The 20,545-nt window shown below is 39.5% G+C and overlaps 1 protein-coding gene across 3 annotated transcripts; it reads left to right on the top strand.

Moving 5' to 3' along the window:
* The first annotated feature begins 8,348 nt into the window (after window positions 1–8,348).
* On the top strand, window positions 8,349–15,506 carry sla1a (Src like adaptor 1a). Of its 3 annotated transcripts, XM_034545436.1 has the most exons (9): window positions 8,354–8,456; window positions 10,271–10,455; window positions 10,904–10,991; window positions 11,240–11,339; window positions 11,494–11,580; window positions 11,840–11,943; window positions 12,348–12,479; window positions 13,691–13,820; window positions 14,367–15,506. In XM_034545436.1, exons 3-9 carry the CDS (start codon window positions 10,928–10,930, stop codon window positions 14,566–14,568), a joined length of 819 nt encoding a protein of 272 aa, XP_034401327.1. In that variant the 5' UTR covers window positions 8,354–8,456; window positions 10,271–10,455; window positions 10,904–10,927; the 3' UTR covers window positions 14,569–15,506. The 3 variants fall into 3 exon arrangements, with proteins under 3 accessions (XP_034401329.1, XP_034401327.1, XP_034401328.1); XM_034545438.1 differs by lacking the exon at window positions 12,348–12,479 and having other exon boundaries at window positions 8,349–8,456; XM_034545437.1 differs by lacking the exons at window positions 8,354–8,456; window positions 10,271–10,455 and having other exon boundaries at window positions 10,468–10,991.
* The last annotated feature ends 5,039 nt before the right edge of the window (window positions 15,507–20,545 follow it).

Raw genomic sequence — 20,545 nt, 5'->3', positions numbered from 1 at the left:
TGGGCCTGCATCAAGCTTTTGTGCTGCTTTGTTTAGCTTTGGCAGGCGAGAGGTCACATGTAGACAAAGCGAGGGACTTGGGATGCTGCGGGATCTCAACTGCTCTAAAGATGAAGAATTTAAACCACAGCTGTCTTTTAGTGTGTCTGTGTGTGGGTTAACAATATGCAGCCCAGTGAGGCGTGTACGTTTCAGCTCAGTATAGCTTTGGCTGTAATTCAAACCAAACACAGTTCCTTTAAACTTTGTGTGGACACTGACTTTTTTAAAAACACAATCATATGACTGTTTTCGAATATGTCTTGGTTATAAATGGCTGATTTGTTGAGGTCGTGGCATTTTTTGATAGCAAGAGCCCAGCCCACTGGAGGAACGCTTTGTCTGACCTGCTATCTCTAAAGGCCTTGTCTCAGGATGTGTGATTTTGAAAAGCTTCCATTTGCAGTCAAGAATAAGCACACGGTGCTATCTGATATGCAGATGTGGACACAGCAAAGAGATCAGGTCTTGGCTGAGGCTTGTTTAGCAGCTGTTTATTACCATCCCTCTGGATCCTGTGCATATCCAAATGACTGACAGGTCTAAATGACTTTGAGGCATTCTTAGGCTTTAATGCCAGATCACTTACATCGGCAACAAGAAATTTACCCCAGGGGATGATTAAAGTAATATATATCAGTGGCGGCTGGCCAATAGAGGGCCAACATGTTTATATATTAAGATGCCCCTATGAACCTTGCTAGGGTTAAAGTGTGCCTGTTTTTATTCACCTTGTGTTTCTTCACCTCAATCCTGTGTCCGTCGTCCAGCTGGTAGCGACGTTCACTTTGCCCAATATGGCTGCCTGATTGAGTTATCTATGTGTGTCCTGGTGTTGCTGGTGTTGCTGCTTCCCTTTCAGCCAGTCTGTTGTCTTCTTGTGAGGTTGAACTGTGCGCAGCTGTTCTACCTGTAGTTTCTCCCCCCAAGTTCTTCTCTCAAACGGGTCTTGGAGGAGAGATTTTAGCAGGTCGGGTCTTCTTGGAAGTGCTCGTGCTCGCGCTGGTCGTTCATGTCCTCAAAATAGCGCCTGACGAGAATGCGCAGCTTTTGGGCCAGACGACTTTGGCCCAAAGCTGAATCTATTTAAGGACGCTGATTGGCTAAATTGTATATCACTCATTTATATCTTTAATCAGTAACAGGCTAAACTGCTTCTTAGACCCGTCTCTTCTGGGCCAAAACGATTCGGCCCCAACGCAGCTGAGACATGCAGACAGGCGGAGAGGACGGAGGATATATATATATATATATATATATATATATATATATATATATATATATATATATATATATATATATATATATAATCCGTGTGAGAGTCTAGGATGCTTTATCTGCTCCATCTGTTGAGAAATTCAAAAGGTTAAGGGAAATCTTGGAGCCATCGTGGCTGAACGGATTGTATCAAAGTGAAGTCAAGCCATAAACGAGATTTAGAGTTCTGCACATCCCTGGAGAACCTGCTACAGCAAAAGCAAAAAGAAGAAGCATTTTAAAAATCTGTCTGGTTTATGCAATCACAACTCCAAATCTGCAGGGACCAGTTGAAAATGAGACTGTATAAACTGGGCGTCCTTTTATGCCTTGCTTCATCTTCATAGAATTGTATAAATAAGAAGACTACAAAGCCGCCAGCAATCATTCCAGATCGCTCCATTCTCGATCCTTTAACCTTTCCTGCTTTGTGATGTTGGAAATGGGAGTGAATGAAGGCCAATTACGCAGTGGGATGAAAAACAGCCTGCACACAGTGGAAGGCCCTTTGGTAGCGTCTGCACTCGAACATGGAATATGTCTCAATACTGACACAAAGTCAGTATATTGTTGGGATCAGATTCTCCTCAAAGCGTGTGGCTGCTGACAGGTAATGCATGCAATCAAAGTTTGAATACGTTTTTGATATACGTATATCATCTTGGAGACTAAATGAAGTACTTGAGTGAATCACCCTATCCTTGACTTTGATGAAGGAAGGCTTGATAGCTTGAACACGGATGGCAAGGTGAATTTAAAAGTTAAAAACATCAGACAGGAATGTCAGGAACGAGGGAAATGACAGGAATCAAGTCGCACATATTCGGAGGCGGTTAACTAAGTGTGGAATGAACACCGGGAAGCTCCCTCACAGGAGTACAGAAATGGAATATTGGTATCATCATTCGTTAAATACTAAAAATAATAATAATAATGAAACTACTATGACTACTACTACTACTAATAATATAAAGAATACGTTGTAAAATTTGTTGCACTTCAGTTTTAGGAGAATAGATTGAATGTACAACTATCCAGTTTTTGGTCACTTTAAGTTTTGGGAAGTGTTTGCTTCAGCATTGAAAGTCAAACGTCATGCAGAGAATAACATCTTTGCAATTTCACAAGGCCACTCCTCTTTTTAACTTAAAACCATTTTTTCCAGCACAATAAATCTGCATTATGAGCCATACAGAATATTTCACATTTTGGACGAATATGTTTTTATTACAGTTGCATAAAAGAAAATGTATCTATGTTATGAAGGATGATTATTTGATATTCAGATATTCAGACACCAACTACGAGGTCAACTCAAAGGGTAGTTAAAGTTTTGGCTACTTTGGTCACAAGAGACTATAATAACCGGATAGCAGAAAGTGCTAATCTGAAGCTTGCTAACATTAGCCACCATGACTGATCCTGCCAGACCAGGTAAGTCCTAAGTTAAACCCTTGGGTGTAAACTTGAACAAGGATGGGTTGCATTGCTCATGAATTCAACTTTTAATTTGTAAGAGGTTGACTTTGTTATTAATATTTCGAAAGTTACGTCACAGGAAAGAAAACAGGAAATATGCTTTCAAACTCTAAAATGGGACATTTATATTACATATAAAAGACCTTTTGGCCAGTTGCAAGGCCGAGGTCACGGCCTCTATTTCAACCTTTTCTGTCTCACATCAAACACAACATGTGGCATTGAGCTTTCCTCTACAGAACGCCTGCATCCATGACAGGATCTATATTATTCTAACCAACAACCTTAGACAATCATGGTTACACTTCAGCTGGCAATTCATTTTCACAGTTCAGTTGTGGGTTGTTTCCCAGAAAGTAATAAAGCCAAAGAGCTGCCTGGAGTGCCAGCAGGAGCCAACCAGTGGAAAAATATGTTTCCTTTATTATGCAACAGTTGCTTGGATTTAAGTGATACATCAGCATCAGCTAGTCAGGGCCTAGCTAGTGAATTCATTTTGGTTTCACATCTTTACTTGTACTGAGATCAATGAGTAAAATAATATTTTCTCAAGTCAACTAACTGATAATATAACAGGTAACCTGACTCTACATGGCATTATCTGTTCAGGACTGTGAATTATTACATTCCACCAGTTATACGTAATGTCACTCCTTAACATTACATGTTTTCAGAGAGCAAACGGCTACACCAAAGACCATAACAGCATTAAGGTCTTTTTAAGATCTGGCTCTAGGGCTTTTCTTGGATCTTAAAAACAACAGTGTGCCTATATGGGGACGAATGCACTTTCACAGGTGCACAGTGAAAACATACATCATGAAAATAGCTTGCTTGCATATAATGACTGGGTAATAGATGATGACACAGCGATAAACGGTAAACTCCCATCTGGATTGCTGAAGAGAGATCGACTGCGTACACTGATGCAGACTCTCATTATGGGCTTGGCAGGGCTGGCTGGCAAGGTAACCGATAGTTACCCTGCCCGGTATGGGAAGGCTGGCATTATCCTTGATGTGTATGCGTTTAAGCGTGCATGTGGAGGGCGGAGCTTCCAGAATACACAGGTGGCCCACACGAAGTCCATGATAACAGAGCTTGAACGATGCTCTGACATTAGGGAACACTTTCCCTCTTTGAAGAGCACACCTTTGGGGATTTCACTGCAAAGAGACTTGTTAGTTTAATGGCACAATTAGTGCAAGTCTGCACCTCCTCCACTAATGGATGCATGATGTCAAATCTGTCCTGGAGTAACCTACTGTAACCTCCTTGAAGGGGCTCTCCAGAGATTTGACACATCAAAGTCAGTTTACTCATCATGTGGAGTACTACTCAGCCAGTGAAAACAGTTGTATAATGTCTCCTCTGGCTCTGGGATAGCTTTCTTCTGACAAAGTCATCAAGTACAGAGAGTCTATCAAAATATGCTATTGAGTTGCTTTATGGGAAATGCAGTATCTGCTGTGTTTTTTGAGCTGGAGCCCATACTCAATGCTGAATGATATTTCGGCATCTACTGTATCAATATTGTCCATTCTTCTTTAAATGTGTTACTTGCAATCCCACAACTTATGGAAGCACACATCTAAATCTCGGGAGTAGCCATTTAAGCCCTTTTCAGAAAATGCATATTGTAAATTCATGTTCACCTTGTATTTTTACACATATCTGTGTTTGCTGTATGCCCTTACTGTTGTAATACATTAAAGTTGTAATAATTTCATTCCTGGTTGATTTCGCAGCAGACAAAGTTACTGTAGTGGCAGAAAGTGCCGTTTATTACTGAAGCAACCATTGCCATGAGCAATTGAGAAGAGCAGCTGGTGTATCTGTTTGCAGTGCAGCCAAACAAATTCATATTGTTTTATTACTAGCAATATTAGCTTTAGTGCTAACTGAGGTGACAAATACGGTTTCCTGTGACTGCGTCACAATAAAAGCCACATCTGTTTTGCTAGTTGAATGCTTTTAATGTGAAGCAGCAACTGCTGGGTTTGCAAACTGATATGGCTTTGTTAGAGTGAACATTAAAAACAGTTACAGTGGATTACATGCTGTATCCCCAATTTAAATCTAGTTTTGAAATGACAATCTCCGCCACAAACAATGAAAATCAATAGTTCATAACATATGTTACTATTGCTGAAAAAAGGCTGACCATAAATAGGAACACAAATGGGTTTGATTGTTTGATTTCAGACCAGTATATGAATGAGAAGGAATACTGGCTTCACATGTTTGTTTGCCATGATGGTCCAGCCACAGTTCTCCTAAGGACCTCTACTTAGATAAGTGCCATCACATAGTCCAGTCTTGGGTTCTTTTAATGGTGGTCGTGGTTCACAGTAATGTCAGTGATGTAATTGTGAGTAATATTTTCCAATACACAGTAGAAAAAAAGACATTAGGTCAGGTCTCATTATCACAGCAGACTGGAATGAATGTTGCAGGTCTGGAAAAGTTTTCAGGTCTAAAAGTTATTGTTGATTGACAAACTTTAATCTTGCTTTCCTGCCAAAAAAGACCAAACCGAGGACAACTTTACCGCCCTGTGCTCTCTTCCCTCACAAAGTCTGCTATAATGATGTGGTTTGCAAGTGCAGGCTCCGATTTCTTAATGCAATTTCATCCAATTATCCAAAAATCACCAAAATTATTCCGCTGAAGTGCATGTGCTCTTGGATAAGATGTTATGGTATTATAGTCATTTTAAATCTCTAAATAAGCAAACAGACATAATGCCGCTGACACAATTCACCTGAGGATTATTTTCGAGAAATATGTTTGAAAGCTGGGAGGAATGCATTAATGGATGTGAGAAGCAGGGACGGCTGATTACTGGTGCAGATGGTTTGGTGGATAAGATGCTTCAGATGCCTGCATGACCCACATGCAGTGACCACATCACATTAATGATTACAGGCTCACTGGTGGAGGACTATTTGGGGGTCTATGTATGTCATTTTGTCTCTAAGTCTGTGGCTAAAAAAGCAGCAGATGCATACATGTTCACATATAGCATCACACATATAGTTCCTGTCAATCCTGTGGTTTGGAGTCCAGTGGGGTATACTATCATTACAGTGAGACAACAACCTCATAAGGACTAACTATCGATGTCCGAGCATGTGGAATGTGTATTGTTTTTAGAAAAAAAGGAACTGTTGAAAGATTCACTATAACAACACTCACCTCTCTTGCTTCCACTCCCAGCCAAACAGCCTTAAAGGCATATGAACACGCCTTGGTTTAGACTTCTAGAAGAAAAAAATGATGAGGGGAATTCTTTACAGTCAGTAATTTTGTAATTTTAGACAGAGGGCGTAGAAGTCACTTCTCCTTGAAATGTTCAAACACATCCAGTCTCCCACAAATCAGCCAATGGCAACTGTGGCCATCGTGAGCCACAGGCGGAGAGCATCTGTCTTTACAAGAGGCAGAGACAGACTGTATTGCCGAGAAAAAGTGCTTACAAATCATCATCTTCAGAGTTGGAGATCAGACTTTCCCCAACATGTGTTATAAACGGGCACCAGGACATCAATCATGCAGCCCTCTTTCACAATTATCCACATGAGGAAAGTCTCTGACAGCTTTACTGCCAGCGGAACATCTGCAAACACCTGCTGCACAGTTTTTATGAACATTTCATGAACAGAAACATTTGTTCCAAGTGTATTTTTGTATTCACTCCAGAAGGATCATGGATCTCTAAAAAAATTATATTTGAATTGTGTAGCAGCTTAATTCCTACTTATGATTTAATCTCTAGTTTCTATGCTATAGATATAATACTCTATTCATGTAATTTGCCAAATAAACACCTGTCTAATCCAATTATATGCAAACATTATTAATACAGGTCATTTAAATGGGAGGGAGTCTCAATCAATTACCTTAACTAATCGGGTAATACGTTTCTTATCCCCGTGTAACAAAGAGTCCATTGAGCTGCAGGTCAGCGTGAGCTGGTTTAGTTTCATGTGTCTGCCAGTGACTCAGTTAAAGAAACACATGCTCCTGGCTCTGGCAGTGTCTTGAGCCAGGAGCTGAATGAGAGAACTGCAAATAAAATATGTGTAGTTAAGGAGGAAAAGGATCCAGAGTGAAGTAATAGCCTTGTATGCCTAAATACTGCATATTTTAAAATGTATTCATCTTTTTTTGTTATATTTGTACTTTTTCACATTTTTTACTATTGGAGTCCTTGTTATTTTTTTTCATTTAACCATGACATGTAACTTCAATACAACTTTAGTTTTTCTTACTCTTTTACCTAAGTACGTAAAAGAGTTATTTCTTATTGAGATGTCTATTGATTCTGAACTTTGCTTCACTTCCCCATGATACCTATTCTTCTCTTTGTGTAGTGCAATTGTGAATTATATGTGCAATAAATAAAAGACAAAGTTGGGTGAGACGGTATGTTTTGTTTTTCACTTGTTTTGTAATGTGGCTGAACCAAGGGTTCGCAAAAGATTACAAAAGAAGATGGAGATATTTTCTTGAACATATGCACCAATAATTACAAAAACAAACATTCTAAAAATGAATAAAACTTGCAACAGGAAATGTGGCAAATTCTTTTCTGTGCGCTCTTTACACCACATCACCACACACAAGCTACACATTGACCTTGTATTTATTTTCATCGACGAGGAAGACTTCCTTCCTCCCTTGCAGCCACAACAGTCAAGTGTCCTGGCATCTGACACTAGCCACCACCCAGCAAGCTACAGCAGCTGCTTAAGAGAAAAACTCTTTGGTACAGCCTGTATTGAAAAAGTGCTGCAGTTCAGTTTAGAAATGATTAGATGGATACTTCTTGTGTTTTTCCACTGAGGAATATTTATCTCTCAGAACTGACTCTGCAGCGCTCTCTCTCTCTCTCTCTCTCTCTCTCACACACACACACACAAACACACACACAGCAGGAAGCCAACAAAAGGAACTGACAGCTCAGTGTCTCACTTTAAAAACTCCACACTGACACTAATTTGAAAATAGTGTATATTTATAGCCCTATTTATCTACCTTTACATCCCCAAAGATAAGTTTATAAGTTTACTTTAATAATGAGACTGATCGCTTGTTCTGTCTCAGTTTTTATTTTATTCCATCACTGTCTTGCATACAGAAAGGAAAGGTAACAGGAGATATAGGCCTCATGGTCTGGAGCAGACTGATCCAGGTTTTAATATGGAAAATAAATGACCTAAGTTTTCCTGAGAATTGTGTGGCAGGAACATTCTTATGTAACCAGTGATATGAGGTGGAATACTGTGATCTACATTTTTTTAACTTAATGAATATGATATATGAGATAATAGGCCACGCAGGAGTGAAAGGGCAGGTCATTCAGCATGAGTGAACGTGGAAAGGAACTTTTTTTATCCTGAGAAATGTGTAACCGCAAAGAAAATCTCCAGTGAACATTTTTGTGAAATCTGCAGCAGTGTGTCAAAAATCTACATTTATATTACATCATGCGAATACCACAGACTCTTGACACACAGAACATGAACATTTAAAGATGTGCATGTCATACAGACTGTGATGCACTCTTCGTCTTAGAAGGTCATACATCTGAAACTGAATGTTTTAAGGTTCCCGAATTTGAACTTCAGCATTATTATTCTGGGATATTTTTCAGACACCAAACACAACAGCTGAAGGTAAGACCAACACATGTGTATTCATAGCTATCACTAAGAAGAATTTATGGCGTATACTTTCTCATACAATGAAATTACTACTATATGCTATCCCTGACCTTTGGCAGGACACATTTCTAGATAACCAGTGGCAGCATGTCACATACATGCTGGTAAAAGCTGACTTCCTCTGGCCAAAAAAGCTAGTTCGCTGACTAAAAATAACAGTATCTAAAACATGTCACAATAAATATAATTATTGATTTGTTTCTTTTGGCCTTTAAGAAAGAGAAATTCAGTTTTAATGACACAAATGGTTTAAATACACAACCATGTATCCACATATCCTTATTTTAATTCACTTTGTTGCTACAAATAATACTTGTTTTTATTCCAGATGTATCGGCTTATTATCGTTTTGATTAACTGAGTATAGTAGGAATAGTTAGCCATTTTGGGAATTAGAAGAGAAAACTGATGACACTTTGTTTGTACTGTAAATATGAAGCTACCATTAGCCTAGCACAACGCATGGAGACAAGTACGGTAAAACAGTAACTTAAGTTGTAACTCCCAGTTCACTAACAAAGACCACGCCAATAGCGATGCGAGTTTACAGTTGGTTTATTGCAAGATAAATGAATGGAGGGATCAAGGGATGATTATCAGCCGGAACGAGAAGGGTAAAGGAGGTCTTGAAGAGAGGGTTGGAGGGGTGCGATGGGCGACTGCTGATGGGCGACTGCTGGCGTCCGGTGGTAAGAGGGAACGGCGGGGGTGGAGACACGTGGGTGGGGGCCATCTCTTCTGAGGCTCTGGTGGTGCAGAGTCCCCCGGTGTTCCTGTAGTCCTGTAGGAGAGAAAGGGAGAGAAATGGGAAGACAAGAACGGGGTTGGGAGGGAGGGATGTCGGAGCTGAGTCGAAGAGGGAATGAACGGGTTTGACGTTGGGCTCGGATGATTGGCTGAGTTCGGGGCGTGACCTTCATTCCCGAACTATGTTATTAATAAAACACCATTAAGAAGTCACTATCTTTCAGGAGCCAGTAACTTCCTGTGGTCTCTGCTGGTTACCAAACAACTGGTCCCAGCAAAGATAGTCTTACACATAATCCACCGTAAATCCAAAGAAGCATGTTTTTTGTGTTAATTAGTAGGTTTTTAGAGGGGCTGTGTTCGACTTGGTTACTGTTGGATAGAGTTCGCTGTCCAAAGTTTTACTTTTAAGATAAACTAACCATCTACTGACTGGAGCCTAATATTTAATGTAGAAACATGAAAGTAGTATCAATCTTCTCATCTAACTCTGTCAACAAAGAAAATATTTCAACAATGTTTTCCTTTACCTGTTTGATTTTAGAAGATAATCTTAAACCCAAGGTGACGTCTTCAGACATTGACGATATTGTGTTCTGTCCGACCGACAGTTCGAAACCCAACAATATTTAATTTACAATTAAAAGCATTACATCAGACAAGTTGGAACAAGGTAATGCTTGGTATGATATAAATAACTCAAATCATTAATCAGTACTTTTCTCTCAATCAACGGACTGATTAATCATGACAGCTCTAATATATTTTCAAATATTGCTGTGCTCTCCATAAGAGCAGAAATGATCTGCAAACAACAGCTTATTGGGCAATAATAAAATAAAGTTGAACGAGCATTTTTACATATCATTTAGTAGATTAATAAAAAATAAAAAAAACATTAGCCTACCGTATTGCTTTCAGTTACTCTAAACGCCATGAGGGGGCTGTTATGTGTTTCATGATCTGTTGTGTGTGTCTCAACAACACTTTTGCTGGTCCTCTTCCTCATTTCAATACAGGAAGTGAGTTTGCAGTCAGATGCAACGCTGTCACCACACTCCGTGACAGGTCACTGCTGTTAACTCTTAGGAACATGGTACTCCTCCAGTACCGGACTCCACTGCTGCCACAATGCCTTGTTTGGACCATCATCTCTCTCAGCACACTTGATGCCACCACAGCAGGCCAGCAATAGGTTCCACGGGTAGGTGTCTACCTTTCCTCACGTCAACGGCTTCTGCTACGCGTGAGCTCACAGTTTCTGTATTGATGTTATTTTTCCATATCGGCCAACTGAACACATGTAACGTAAGAGTGTTTAAGGATGGGTTGAAATGCATCATAGTGTAAATTATGAAATGTGAATTGCGCTTTGCAACTTGATAGGAGTATTTTCGCAATATATGAATTCCGTATCATTAGTCACTGAGTTGACGGTACACAGAGCTCGGTCTTGCAATGGAAAATTGATTAATAGCCGATTTAGTCAGTTCCCCATTTTGCAAACAGTGGGTCAATTGAGATTGGTAAATGGTCAGCTTGTTAACAACTTGGTGGTGCAGCAGCAAAGAGAAGTTTAGTGGTATAAAAGATAAAGATTGGACAATGGTTATAACATTCATAGTGCACCTGTCTCTGGGCCCTGAATTCAGGCTGGAGTCTGATCCGTCCGGAGGATGGGGAATATCATGCGAGGCGTGAGTTCCACGGGCAAAGTCAACACAGACAGCTCTATAAAAGGTAAGATCTCCCGAAGTTTCTTATTCAACTAACATAATAGTATTTTGCAAAGTGCATAGTGAAATATAATATAATATCTCAGCAATGTTGAGAACAGTGGTGAGATATCATGGTCTTAATTAAAAAAAGAATTTCAAACAAAAACTACAAAGAAATGAATTGGTGATCCATTTGGAAGTTTGGTCTTAGACATCTTCGGACTTCATCAAATCATGATGTCTGTACGTTATAATTATTGTGCTTGGCAGTTTCAGAGGATGACATGGTGGTGGTGCTTCAGGACTACCCGTTGCCTGAAATCAGCGAGCCCATCTACAGGATGGGGGAGAAGCTCAGACTCATCGCTCAGTACGATCATGTTTTTACATTCACGGAAGATCTCAAACAACTATAAGGGAAAGAAGTCTAATTTGTAACTTGAGGCTCTGAGTGTGCAGAATAGAGAAGTGTTCACACAAAAAGGTCAGTTGTTTAATTCCTCTTTGCTTTTCATGGTGGTTAGGGAGGCTTACTGGTGGAGAGTACGCTCTGTACAAACACAAAAGGAGAACTACATACCAAACAGCCATGTGGCAAAAGTATACCATGGGTAAGTACAATTATACTGACAGTATTCTCTAAAATCAGCCTCGTTGATCTCTTTGAATAGATTGAATTGAATAGCAAAATACCAAATAATTTTTTTCCCAATATAATAATCTAAGATCTCGCGGCAAATGTTAGTAACTCAAGATGGTTGTGCGTGTAGATTTTAAGGCTTTGTCATTAATAATAATGACCTTTTACTGCTAAGGTGTAAAATGTGCATGTGATGTGCTCTTTAACTTAAATTGTTTTTGTTTGGTCAGTTGGCTGTTTGAGGGGGTCGAGAGGCAGAAGGCCGAAGAGCTGCTGTGTCTCCCTGGGAACAGAGTGGGCTCCTTCCTGGTGCGGGAGAGTGCCAGGGAGAGAGGTGGGTACAGCTGAGTCCGCAATCAGGCCTGTTGCTATGGTTTCACGAGTCAAGAAAATGGTATTCACTGTAATTTTCACCTGTATACATACATTCTAAGGGGAATTGAGGATTTGGAATTGAAAATGTTTAAATATTTTTGCCGTAATTTAATACAGTTTAGATATTATCACGATGGCAAAAATGTACAGAATTTCAGACCTGGGGAAACCACATTGTTCAAGGCCCATGTATCTAATTTCTGCCACGGGATCTTTGATGCACGTCATCACCACTTGTTCAAACCCCGGTTCTGGCAAAATTGCATTGACCTGATACCATTTTGTGTTTGTTTTCTAAAACAAACTAGCTTGGTCATGATTGAAATATTGTTGTTAAGTGCATGGTTTGTGTCATACCCTCAGGTCTGTATTCGCTCTCAGTGAAGCACAGGATCGTAAAGCACTATCGTATCTTCAGACTGGAAAACAGCTGGTACTACATCTCCCCTCGCCTCACTTTCCAGTGCCTTGAAGATATGATCAACCACTACTGTGGTGGGTGGATGCACTAACATATAGATACATAACTAAACAGAGTGACACAAAGAGTCAATAGCATGCACTTGAGCACTGACAAATTTATCATGTTCTTAATTTAGCACTCTTTCTTATTAACGACATTTGATATATTTCCTGCTCTGACAGGAGATTTTTGGTAACAAAACAGGAAATGAGATACTGTAGAGTTGTAATGTTTTTTTTATATATACTTGCACATGTAAATAGGAAAGTCCATGTTTTAAATTAATACATAAGAAAGATATGATAATCAATAAGGGATATTATGAAGAATATTCTGAAGGAATGTGTTTGAGAAACATGGGAGAAAAGTCACTGTCACTGTATAAGTATGTTACTGTAAAGGTGTAATCACTGAATAAGTATTATTGTAACTGTATGCTGATTGTTTTATGTTTTATGGTTATCATAACTATAAAGATGACTCAGGTATGAATGGAATGTGTTGATCCAAGGAGGCGTAGTCAAAGTAGTGGTCTCCCTAAGAGACTGGAAGAGAGGCATTTATTTTGAAGGAGCCCATCTTACTGTTTAGGGCCGAAAGGGAAGAGATAAGGGAAGTAGCATTGTGGTTTATTGCTTAGAGAAGTCCGCCTCTTTGTACTGATAGGCAAATAGCATGCTGTGTAGTTGAGGTATAACCATGCATACCTGATACTAACCAATAGAGAAGCTTTATGCTCAGTGTATGGATTGTACTTAACATTTCGAAACTCTGTAAGGCGTGGCATTTGTCCTCTCACGTGAAGGCGGTAGACAGTTAACTATTTTAACTGATTTTTATTCATATAAATCATTATTATAGCCTGTGGACCCAATGACACGTGAGCGCGCCCGGCTGGGACAGAAATATATGCTTATGATCCTTATTCTTTTATTAAATACTTTATATTTTAAATTACTGGTCTCAGGACATCTTTCAAAGCGCGGGAAGCTCAGAATTTCAGTTGAACTTAACAATACACATATGAATGCTTTATAATGACTACTGTTGCATGATTAGAGAACATTGTTATTGTTATTTGTTGTAATAGTGAAGCTATTCTTGGCCAATGTGGATGTTTGGTTTGTGTTTTTACCTGGGCAGTAGAGTGTGAAGGTAGTGAAGGCAAATGATGCAACATATGTTCTGTTTGTTTGTAAGCTTGTGAGCAGTATTTTACTTCCTCTATCTTTGCCTTTTTCAGACTTTGCAGATGGCCTGTGTTGTGCATTAACCTCCCCGTGTCTGTCAGGAATGACCCCGCCACCAGCTGCATCCCCTGGAGCTCCACCTGTAGTCATGCGACGCAACTTTGACTGGAAGAAGATAGACAGGTACATTAGAAGCTTTGGGATGATATGCACCAGCTTTAATCTGTCAACATCTGTCAGCATGACATTATTCTGTCAGGTGGTGAGTCCAAAGAGCAAAGATCAGATGCTATATTGAGTTATCTGCTGATTACATTCTCAAATAATTAATTCAATAATAATCAATTAATTGTTTTGCGTATTAAATGAAGGATAACTGTGACAATGTACCATTACAATTTCCTAGAGTCCAACATGACTTTTTTTCATGGCTTTTTTTGTCTAACCAACAATAAAGAAAAAGAAAAGCGGAACCAGCTATGTTTGGCATTTTCTCTTGAAAGATGTCTGAAACAATTAAGCAATGATCAAAATGTTCTTTCAATTGATATACTTGATATATACTAGATATTGAATACAGATATTCAAGCAGTCTCTTCTGTGGTGGATGGATTTGGAAACCCAGGAGACGATACACATTATTTTCATAGTTTTTTCACAAGTGAACAAGAACATTTAAACATTAAGATGCTATGTTGTCATGTATTTGTTAATCTCCTCTCTTAACAGGAGACAGCTGGTCAGCACAGACAGCCGCAGTGACAACATGGTGAGCTACGGAGTCAGAAACAGTATCGCCGCCTACTTGTCCTTTTCTGGGAATCAGAACTCTGAGCAGACAAGAGCAGAAAGCAGGAAGAAAAAGAGTAAATCTGTTTATGCTCTCCCTGAAAATGGCCTCGGAAATATTGACTATGAAGAGGACTTCTAGAGAGAGAGCACAAGAGACTGGAAGGCCTTCAAGTGGAAGGCAGCACAGGGCATCCTGCTCTCAAATCCACCGCCTTTCTAATGTCGGCTGTGAAACAACATTTAAACATTGCAGACAGTTTCTAATGTGAGCACTGAACTACTTTAAAGATATATACACATTGCATGACCACCTACACTTTGACTCAGTCAATAAGACGGATCTTTATGGAGTTGAACTGAACGATGGGGCAATTGATGTGTATTCTGCATATGAATTATGATGACAAGGAAACCTGAATGCTATGGATAGTGTTGGGTATTATTATTATTGTGTATGTGGATTAGTGGCTTTCAAACTTTTTTCCTTTGTTGTTAATAAATGTGATATGGTCAAATGGTTGTGACACCAACTTAATCATGCATTTTTATACATGGTCAAGTTGACGTGTAAAACGTGTTAGCAAACAGTATTTATAAATGCAGTATAGATACGAAGCAGCATTAGCAATGTTTTGGTCTCCAACAACTCCAGAGGGAAATATTTCAGCCTAAAAGATTTGGTGTCGAAGAAGCATAATAAATAATCATTTTGAAAAAGATTAACTTTACTGAGGGATTCACAAATTGTTCCAAAGTGTAAAAAACTGTTTTATGGAAACAAGACAAACTTTTGTTCGTTTGTTGAACTTCTTCTGTCCAGCTATGTCTATTCTCACTATTTGACATTTTCACCAAATGAACTAACATCTGCTATTTTCAAAGAGAACAGCAACTCTTTGATAAAGGAATGCAAACACACATTCATCACCACTGCAGAATACTTATTTGTGCCAGAAAACAACTTCCTCTTCTGTTTCTAAGAGCTTGACCGAAACATTTTTAACCACTAACCCCAAAGAGCCGACTATGTGTTAACATAAACTTGGGCCTGAATAAAGTAAGCAACATTTGGTGTTATCTATAGTTGTCTGCTCCTTACTGGTGCATCTGAGTCAGACATAGCATGATAAAAAGTCATAGAATATCAGCAGAAACATAGCAGAGTCAGTTAGTCAGTGAGGAAATGTTACAGTTTTTCTCGATTGCTAAGACACAATTCCTGGAACAACTCACAATTTTTTCAAATCTTCACACACAATTTTAAAAACTCACACCCAACAGTCCAAACATCTAACTTCTGGGTCCCAATCAGTCTTTACCCTCAGACAATACACACAAGCTGTCAAAACACAGACTACATTAGTGTTTGTTACACACAGGAGGGATTAATTCAACACACTGCCACCAAAATGTCAAATAGGGTTTATTCACAGCACTTCCAGATTGAGCACATATACAGGTTCATCAGCATCGGCATCAATATCAGCATGATCTTGTCTCAGGTCAGGGGCAGGCCATAGTATTTTTTCAGAAATTACTTGTCTTAATTAATTGCTGTCCTCTGCCTCTTCCTCTTCCTCTTCCTCTCCCTCTCCCTCTCCCTCTCCCTCTCCCTCTCCCTCTCCCTCTCCATCTCCCTCTCCATCTCCCTCTCCCTCTCTCTTGTCTCTCAACCTCTGCATGGTTGGGATCCATTGTTCCAAAGGACATGAGCATGTCTCTAAGCTCTATTTATTGACCCCCAATTCTGATTGGTGTGTTAACAATTTTCAGGCTGAGTGTTTTCACCTTGAGAAGGGTGTGGTCTCTGAGTTTATGTTATGATAACTTGAGTTAATTATATTGAGAGCATATGTGGACACAGGTGAATTGTGTTTTTGGTTATGGGAAATGTGTGTGTGCTTCTGGGAATGACGAAAAGGTTTGGGTGTTTGTGCTACAGGAACCAGGTTTTGTGTTTCGAGAAAAACTGTAAATACATTTATGTTCCACGACTCAAACTTCTTTCTTCAGGCCTTCGAGACTAGTCATATAGTCTAAGATGGAAGAATCTCACTTGCATCACTTTACAATATGTTAGGAGGAACTGGTTTAGACAGCCGTTGACATTTTCATCAACACCAGTTACCACCAGTGGGTGTGTAACATGGCTGCTCTGTTCACTTGTCCATTACAATTCACAAAAAAAGGTAGATGTTGTCTTAGTTTCAGGAAGTTGATGTAAATTCCCAAAGTTGGCAACTCTGCAATCCTATTTTTCTTCATTTGCCAACTGTGTGTGACTAGTTAAGACGAGGTCAGCACTTTCATCTCAGTTACAAAGCAGGATAATTTAATACGTGTTTCCTGGTTTTAGAGTCTCGTAAAATACCTGTAACAGATTGGGAGAGAAGTCAAGCAATGTGTGTGTGTGTGTGTGTGTGTGTGTGTGTGTGTTGAGTGGAACAACCAGTGATGCAGACACACACACATCTGGTAGCCTACTGCTGCATCATGCAGAGACTGTTGTCCATTCAGCATTACTCACTCCTCACACCAGGCGGCCTCTCCAGAGTCCAGACCATGTGGAACCAGACTTGTTGCCTGAATTTGCTGTTGATGTAATTCATTGACAGTTTGAGAGTTCATCTTTGAATCAGAATGAAAGCAAAGTTGTGGGAAATATGTTATCTTCAAAAAGGTCACTTGTGTATTCAAAATAAACTCCCTTTGACCGATCTGTTCATCAGGAAACATTCAACAAAAACATTCTCTTCCCTGAAATCATGTAAGCATTTACTGTAATACCAATGCAAATTAGAAAGACAATACTCCATCATCACACATCTGGTGAAAAGAAAGGCACTCAGTGAGATAAAGAGTGGAAGAATTACAGCTCAAACTTAACAAGACCAGACCCCCGCACAGTGCATGCTGTCTTACGAGAAAACCCTGGGTTCAAGACAACTTTATGACGAGACAAAGGGGATTCCAAGTCGAGTCCCTTGTTCTCTATGTGCATTTTGTTTGATGTTGGATGTAAGCGCCAATGAAAACACTTGAACAATGCCCTTTGGCCCTGGATTTTTTTTTTCTGAACAGAAACAAGAAGAGGAAGAAGAGTTAAGGCCCGTCTACGTCTCTGTCTCTAGGAACCGGATCAAGGCACGGAGAGAAGAACGGGATAAGTGAAGGAAATTAAGAGATGGAGGGATATTGTTCTTTGACAATCTGTTTTCTGTTAATCAGGCTCTTCTAATCTTTTCACACCCTAGCTTCTATCCCGAGGCCCTAGCTGTACAAGCCTCTGACTTCACCACTTCTGCACTGTATAATCGCGGCAGCCAAAAACTATCCAGATAAATGTTTGCTTTGTCAATCAAAAACTCATTCTGTACTTCCCCTTGTTGTTAATTAAAACTGCTGTTCCCCCTCCTCCCTTTGCCCTCATCACATACAACCATGTGCTAAAGTGGAGATATCTTCATCTAGCAGGGGTTTCGGACCAGCAGTTATATAAAACAGGAGTCGTTTTTCTCTTTTATTCTGTTTATAGCAATCATATATATATATATATATATATATATATAGTTTGAGTGTTTCCTGTCAGAAAACCTCACTCTATACGCTGGTGTTGCTTTCAGCTTAATTTAGGTGCAAAACAAACTTTATCTCTTACCACTTCCTGCAGGTTCAGAATAGAAATCAGTCTAGATTCCTGTCTAGCACCACAGCCCCAAGATGGACACAAATATGGCAGCTGCAGATTTAAAGATAATTATGACAATTTTTTCTGAGAAATAATAGTGGAAGTCAGTGAGAACATCCACACCTTAACTTCAGACTTTCACCAAACCTGTGAAATAGCATCCCCCAAAGAGCGCTGTCAACAACATTGAGTGTTTGCTTCAGAAACCGCACATGAGAACATGTGCTCTAATGTTGAACCAAGAGCCTCAGCCAGGACACACAACCATGTCTGTGCAGAGAGCCAGGGGAAAATAAACAACAAAAAAAGCTCCAAACGTCCACCTCTTTGCCAAGAAATGGAGAGTGCATGCTATCATTCCTCAAACCGTTTCTTGTGCAAGATACTGTGGAATGAGGCGGTGACGTTCATTGAGCTCATGAACTCCTGTTTTTAATGTTCCGGTAACATAAACAAAAGATTAGGCCAGGAATATTTGAGTGACAAATAGCTACAAACTAATAACATGGGTAGGCTATACAGTGCTGTGTTTCTGTGTGCTTTCATTGACATGTTACAGGTTTGTGACCATTAGCTTGCGGTTTTATAGAGTGACCATGACATATTTTGACAATACAGGATAATTGTAACAGCTCAATGAAATGCTTTGAAACCTATTTAAATGGAAAAAACTGAAAGAACATTTTTTAAGAAAACACCCATTTAGATCTGGAAAGCTTCAGTCAGGCAGAGCGGAGGCATACATTAGTTTTTATCGGAAGCAGTTGAAGGGTAAATATTTAGATATAAGGGACAACATGGCTCCGCTGTCATTCAACTGCCAGCTGTGTCAAAGCTCGGAGCATCCTGCCTGCTGCTACGCTACAAGTGGAAACAAGACGTGGCGAATTCCTCTTGGAGAAAAGTGGACTTTCCATGAGGATATTGTCAATATGTTTGCCACGTGGCTTCTTACAAATAATTAACACTAGCACTGTGTAGGCACTTTCTAATTAGAAATGGTTGGTAAACCCAAATAAACCCAGTTGGTGACTTATTATATATGCATATACCTTTTCAGTGTCTCGTAAAAACATCCTGTTAAATTTTACTGCAGAAATCATGCAATAAAAAAGCTGAAAACCTCTTAATACTTGTACATTATTCCTTGTGTGTTCATGTAGATTTGGCATCTTACAGTGTGCATGTTCTTTCCATTGCTCTCAGCTCCTGTTGAACCCCATTTGTCTCTGGAGAATGCCAAGCAGGATGACAGCTATGAACAAATCAGGAATGAATCCAAAGCATTTCATTTCAGCACGGATAAAGAAATGGATGTGATTGATGGAACCAGATCTGTTAAACCAGTGACTCTTAATTATTGGACTATTCATTTCTCAACTAACCTTTGACCACTAAGATTGGACATTAAATGATAAAAAAAAACACCCTTTAAAAATACAGATTGCCTTTACCAAGTTCAAAATCAAAGTACAGTGTCCCCAAACTGACAGGTAGCGGTGGAAACAAACCAGTTTAGACCACTTCCTCTTGTTTCCACACTTCAGAAGTTGGCTGAAAAATATCATCTGAAATTATAACTTTTAAGGGAATAATGAGAGACTTATTTAGCATGCACACATGTTTGTATCATAATGGTTTCCACATAATAGGACTATGGGAGCATTGTGGCTCTGGGAGGAGAGTCCTGCTCTGCAGCCAGGGACACCTAATCCCTTTCACTCACACAGTTTGTGTAAACACACACCAATATTTAAGATACTGATAGCTTTATTATCCTTTATCAGAGGCAGATGTCTGCTTTACTGGCTTTGGTCTTGCTCATGCAAACAACTGTATTGTTACCAGCCGAGGATGTGTGGCTGGTATTGATTTAAGCCTGCGAGTCGGTGTGTGTGTTATCATAGAAAAATGTGGTCCGGGAGACACCTACTGTAGCGGAAACTACCACAGAGACAGTTTTGAGTACTTTGCCAGGTGTTTATATTTCTGTCTGTCTGTCAGTGGACAGATTTTATCATCCCAATAGTGTCACAATCGTGTAAGATAGAGTCACAAAGATGTACAGGTGTAGGTGAGAACAATTTATTGATTTAATAATTGTATTTGTCAGCAGAACAAAGGAGCCAAAGGTTGAAGGAAATATAACACTTCAGTAAAGACAGCTGTTTTGTTTCTATGGTAACAATACATCCATTGGTAATATAAGCAATGAAAAGTTAAATGTTGTGATCACTTGCTTAACATTCCGTCTGCTCTTCAGTTGTATTCAATTTATTGTTACCACTGTGAAGGGAAGATGAACCACACACACAATTACACACACACACACACACACACACACACACACACACACACACACACACACACACACACACACACACACACACACACACACACACACATTTTCCAAAACTCAGGCCTCTTA

This window comes from Cyclopterus lumpus, chromosome 11 (genome assembly GCF_009769545.1).
Source record: "Cyclopterus lumpus isolate fCycLum1 chromosome 11, fCycLum1.pri, whole genome shotgun sequence".
Classification (NCBI taxonomy): domain Eukaryota; kingdom Metazoa; phylum Chordata; class Actinopteri; order Perciformes; family Cyclopteridae; genus Cyclopterus; species Cyclopterus lumpus.
Note: the sequence above shows the minus strand (reverse complement) of the source record. Positions and strands in the feature narration are given on the sequence as shown.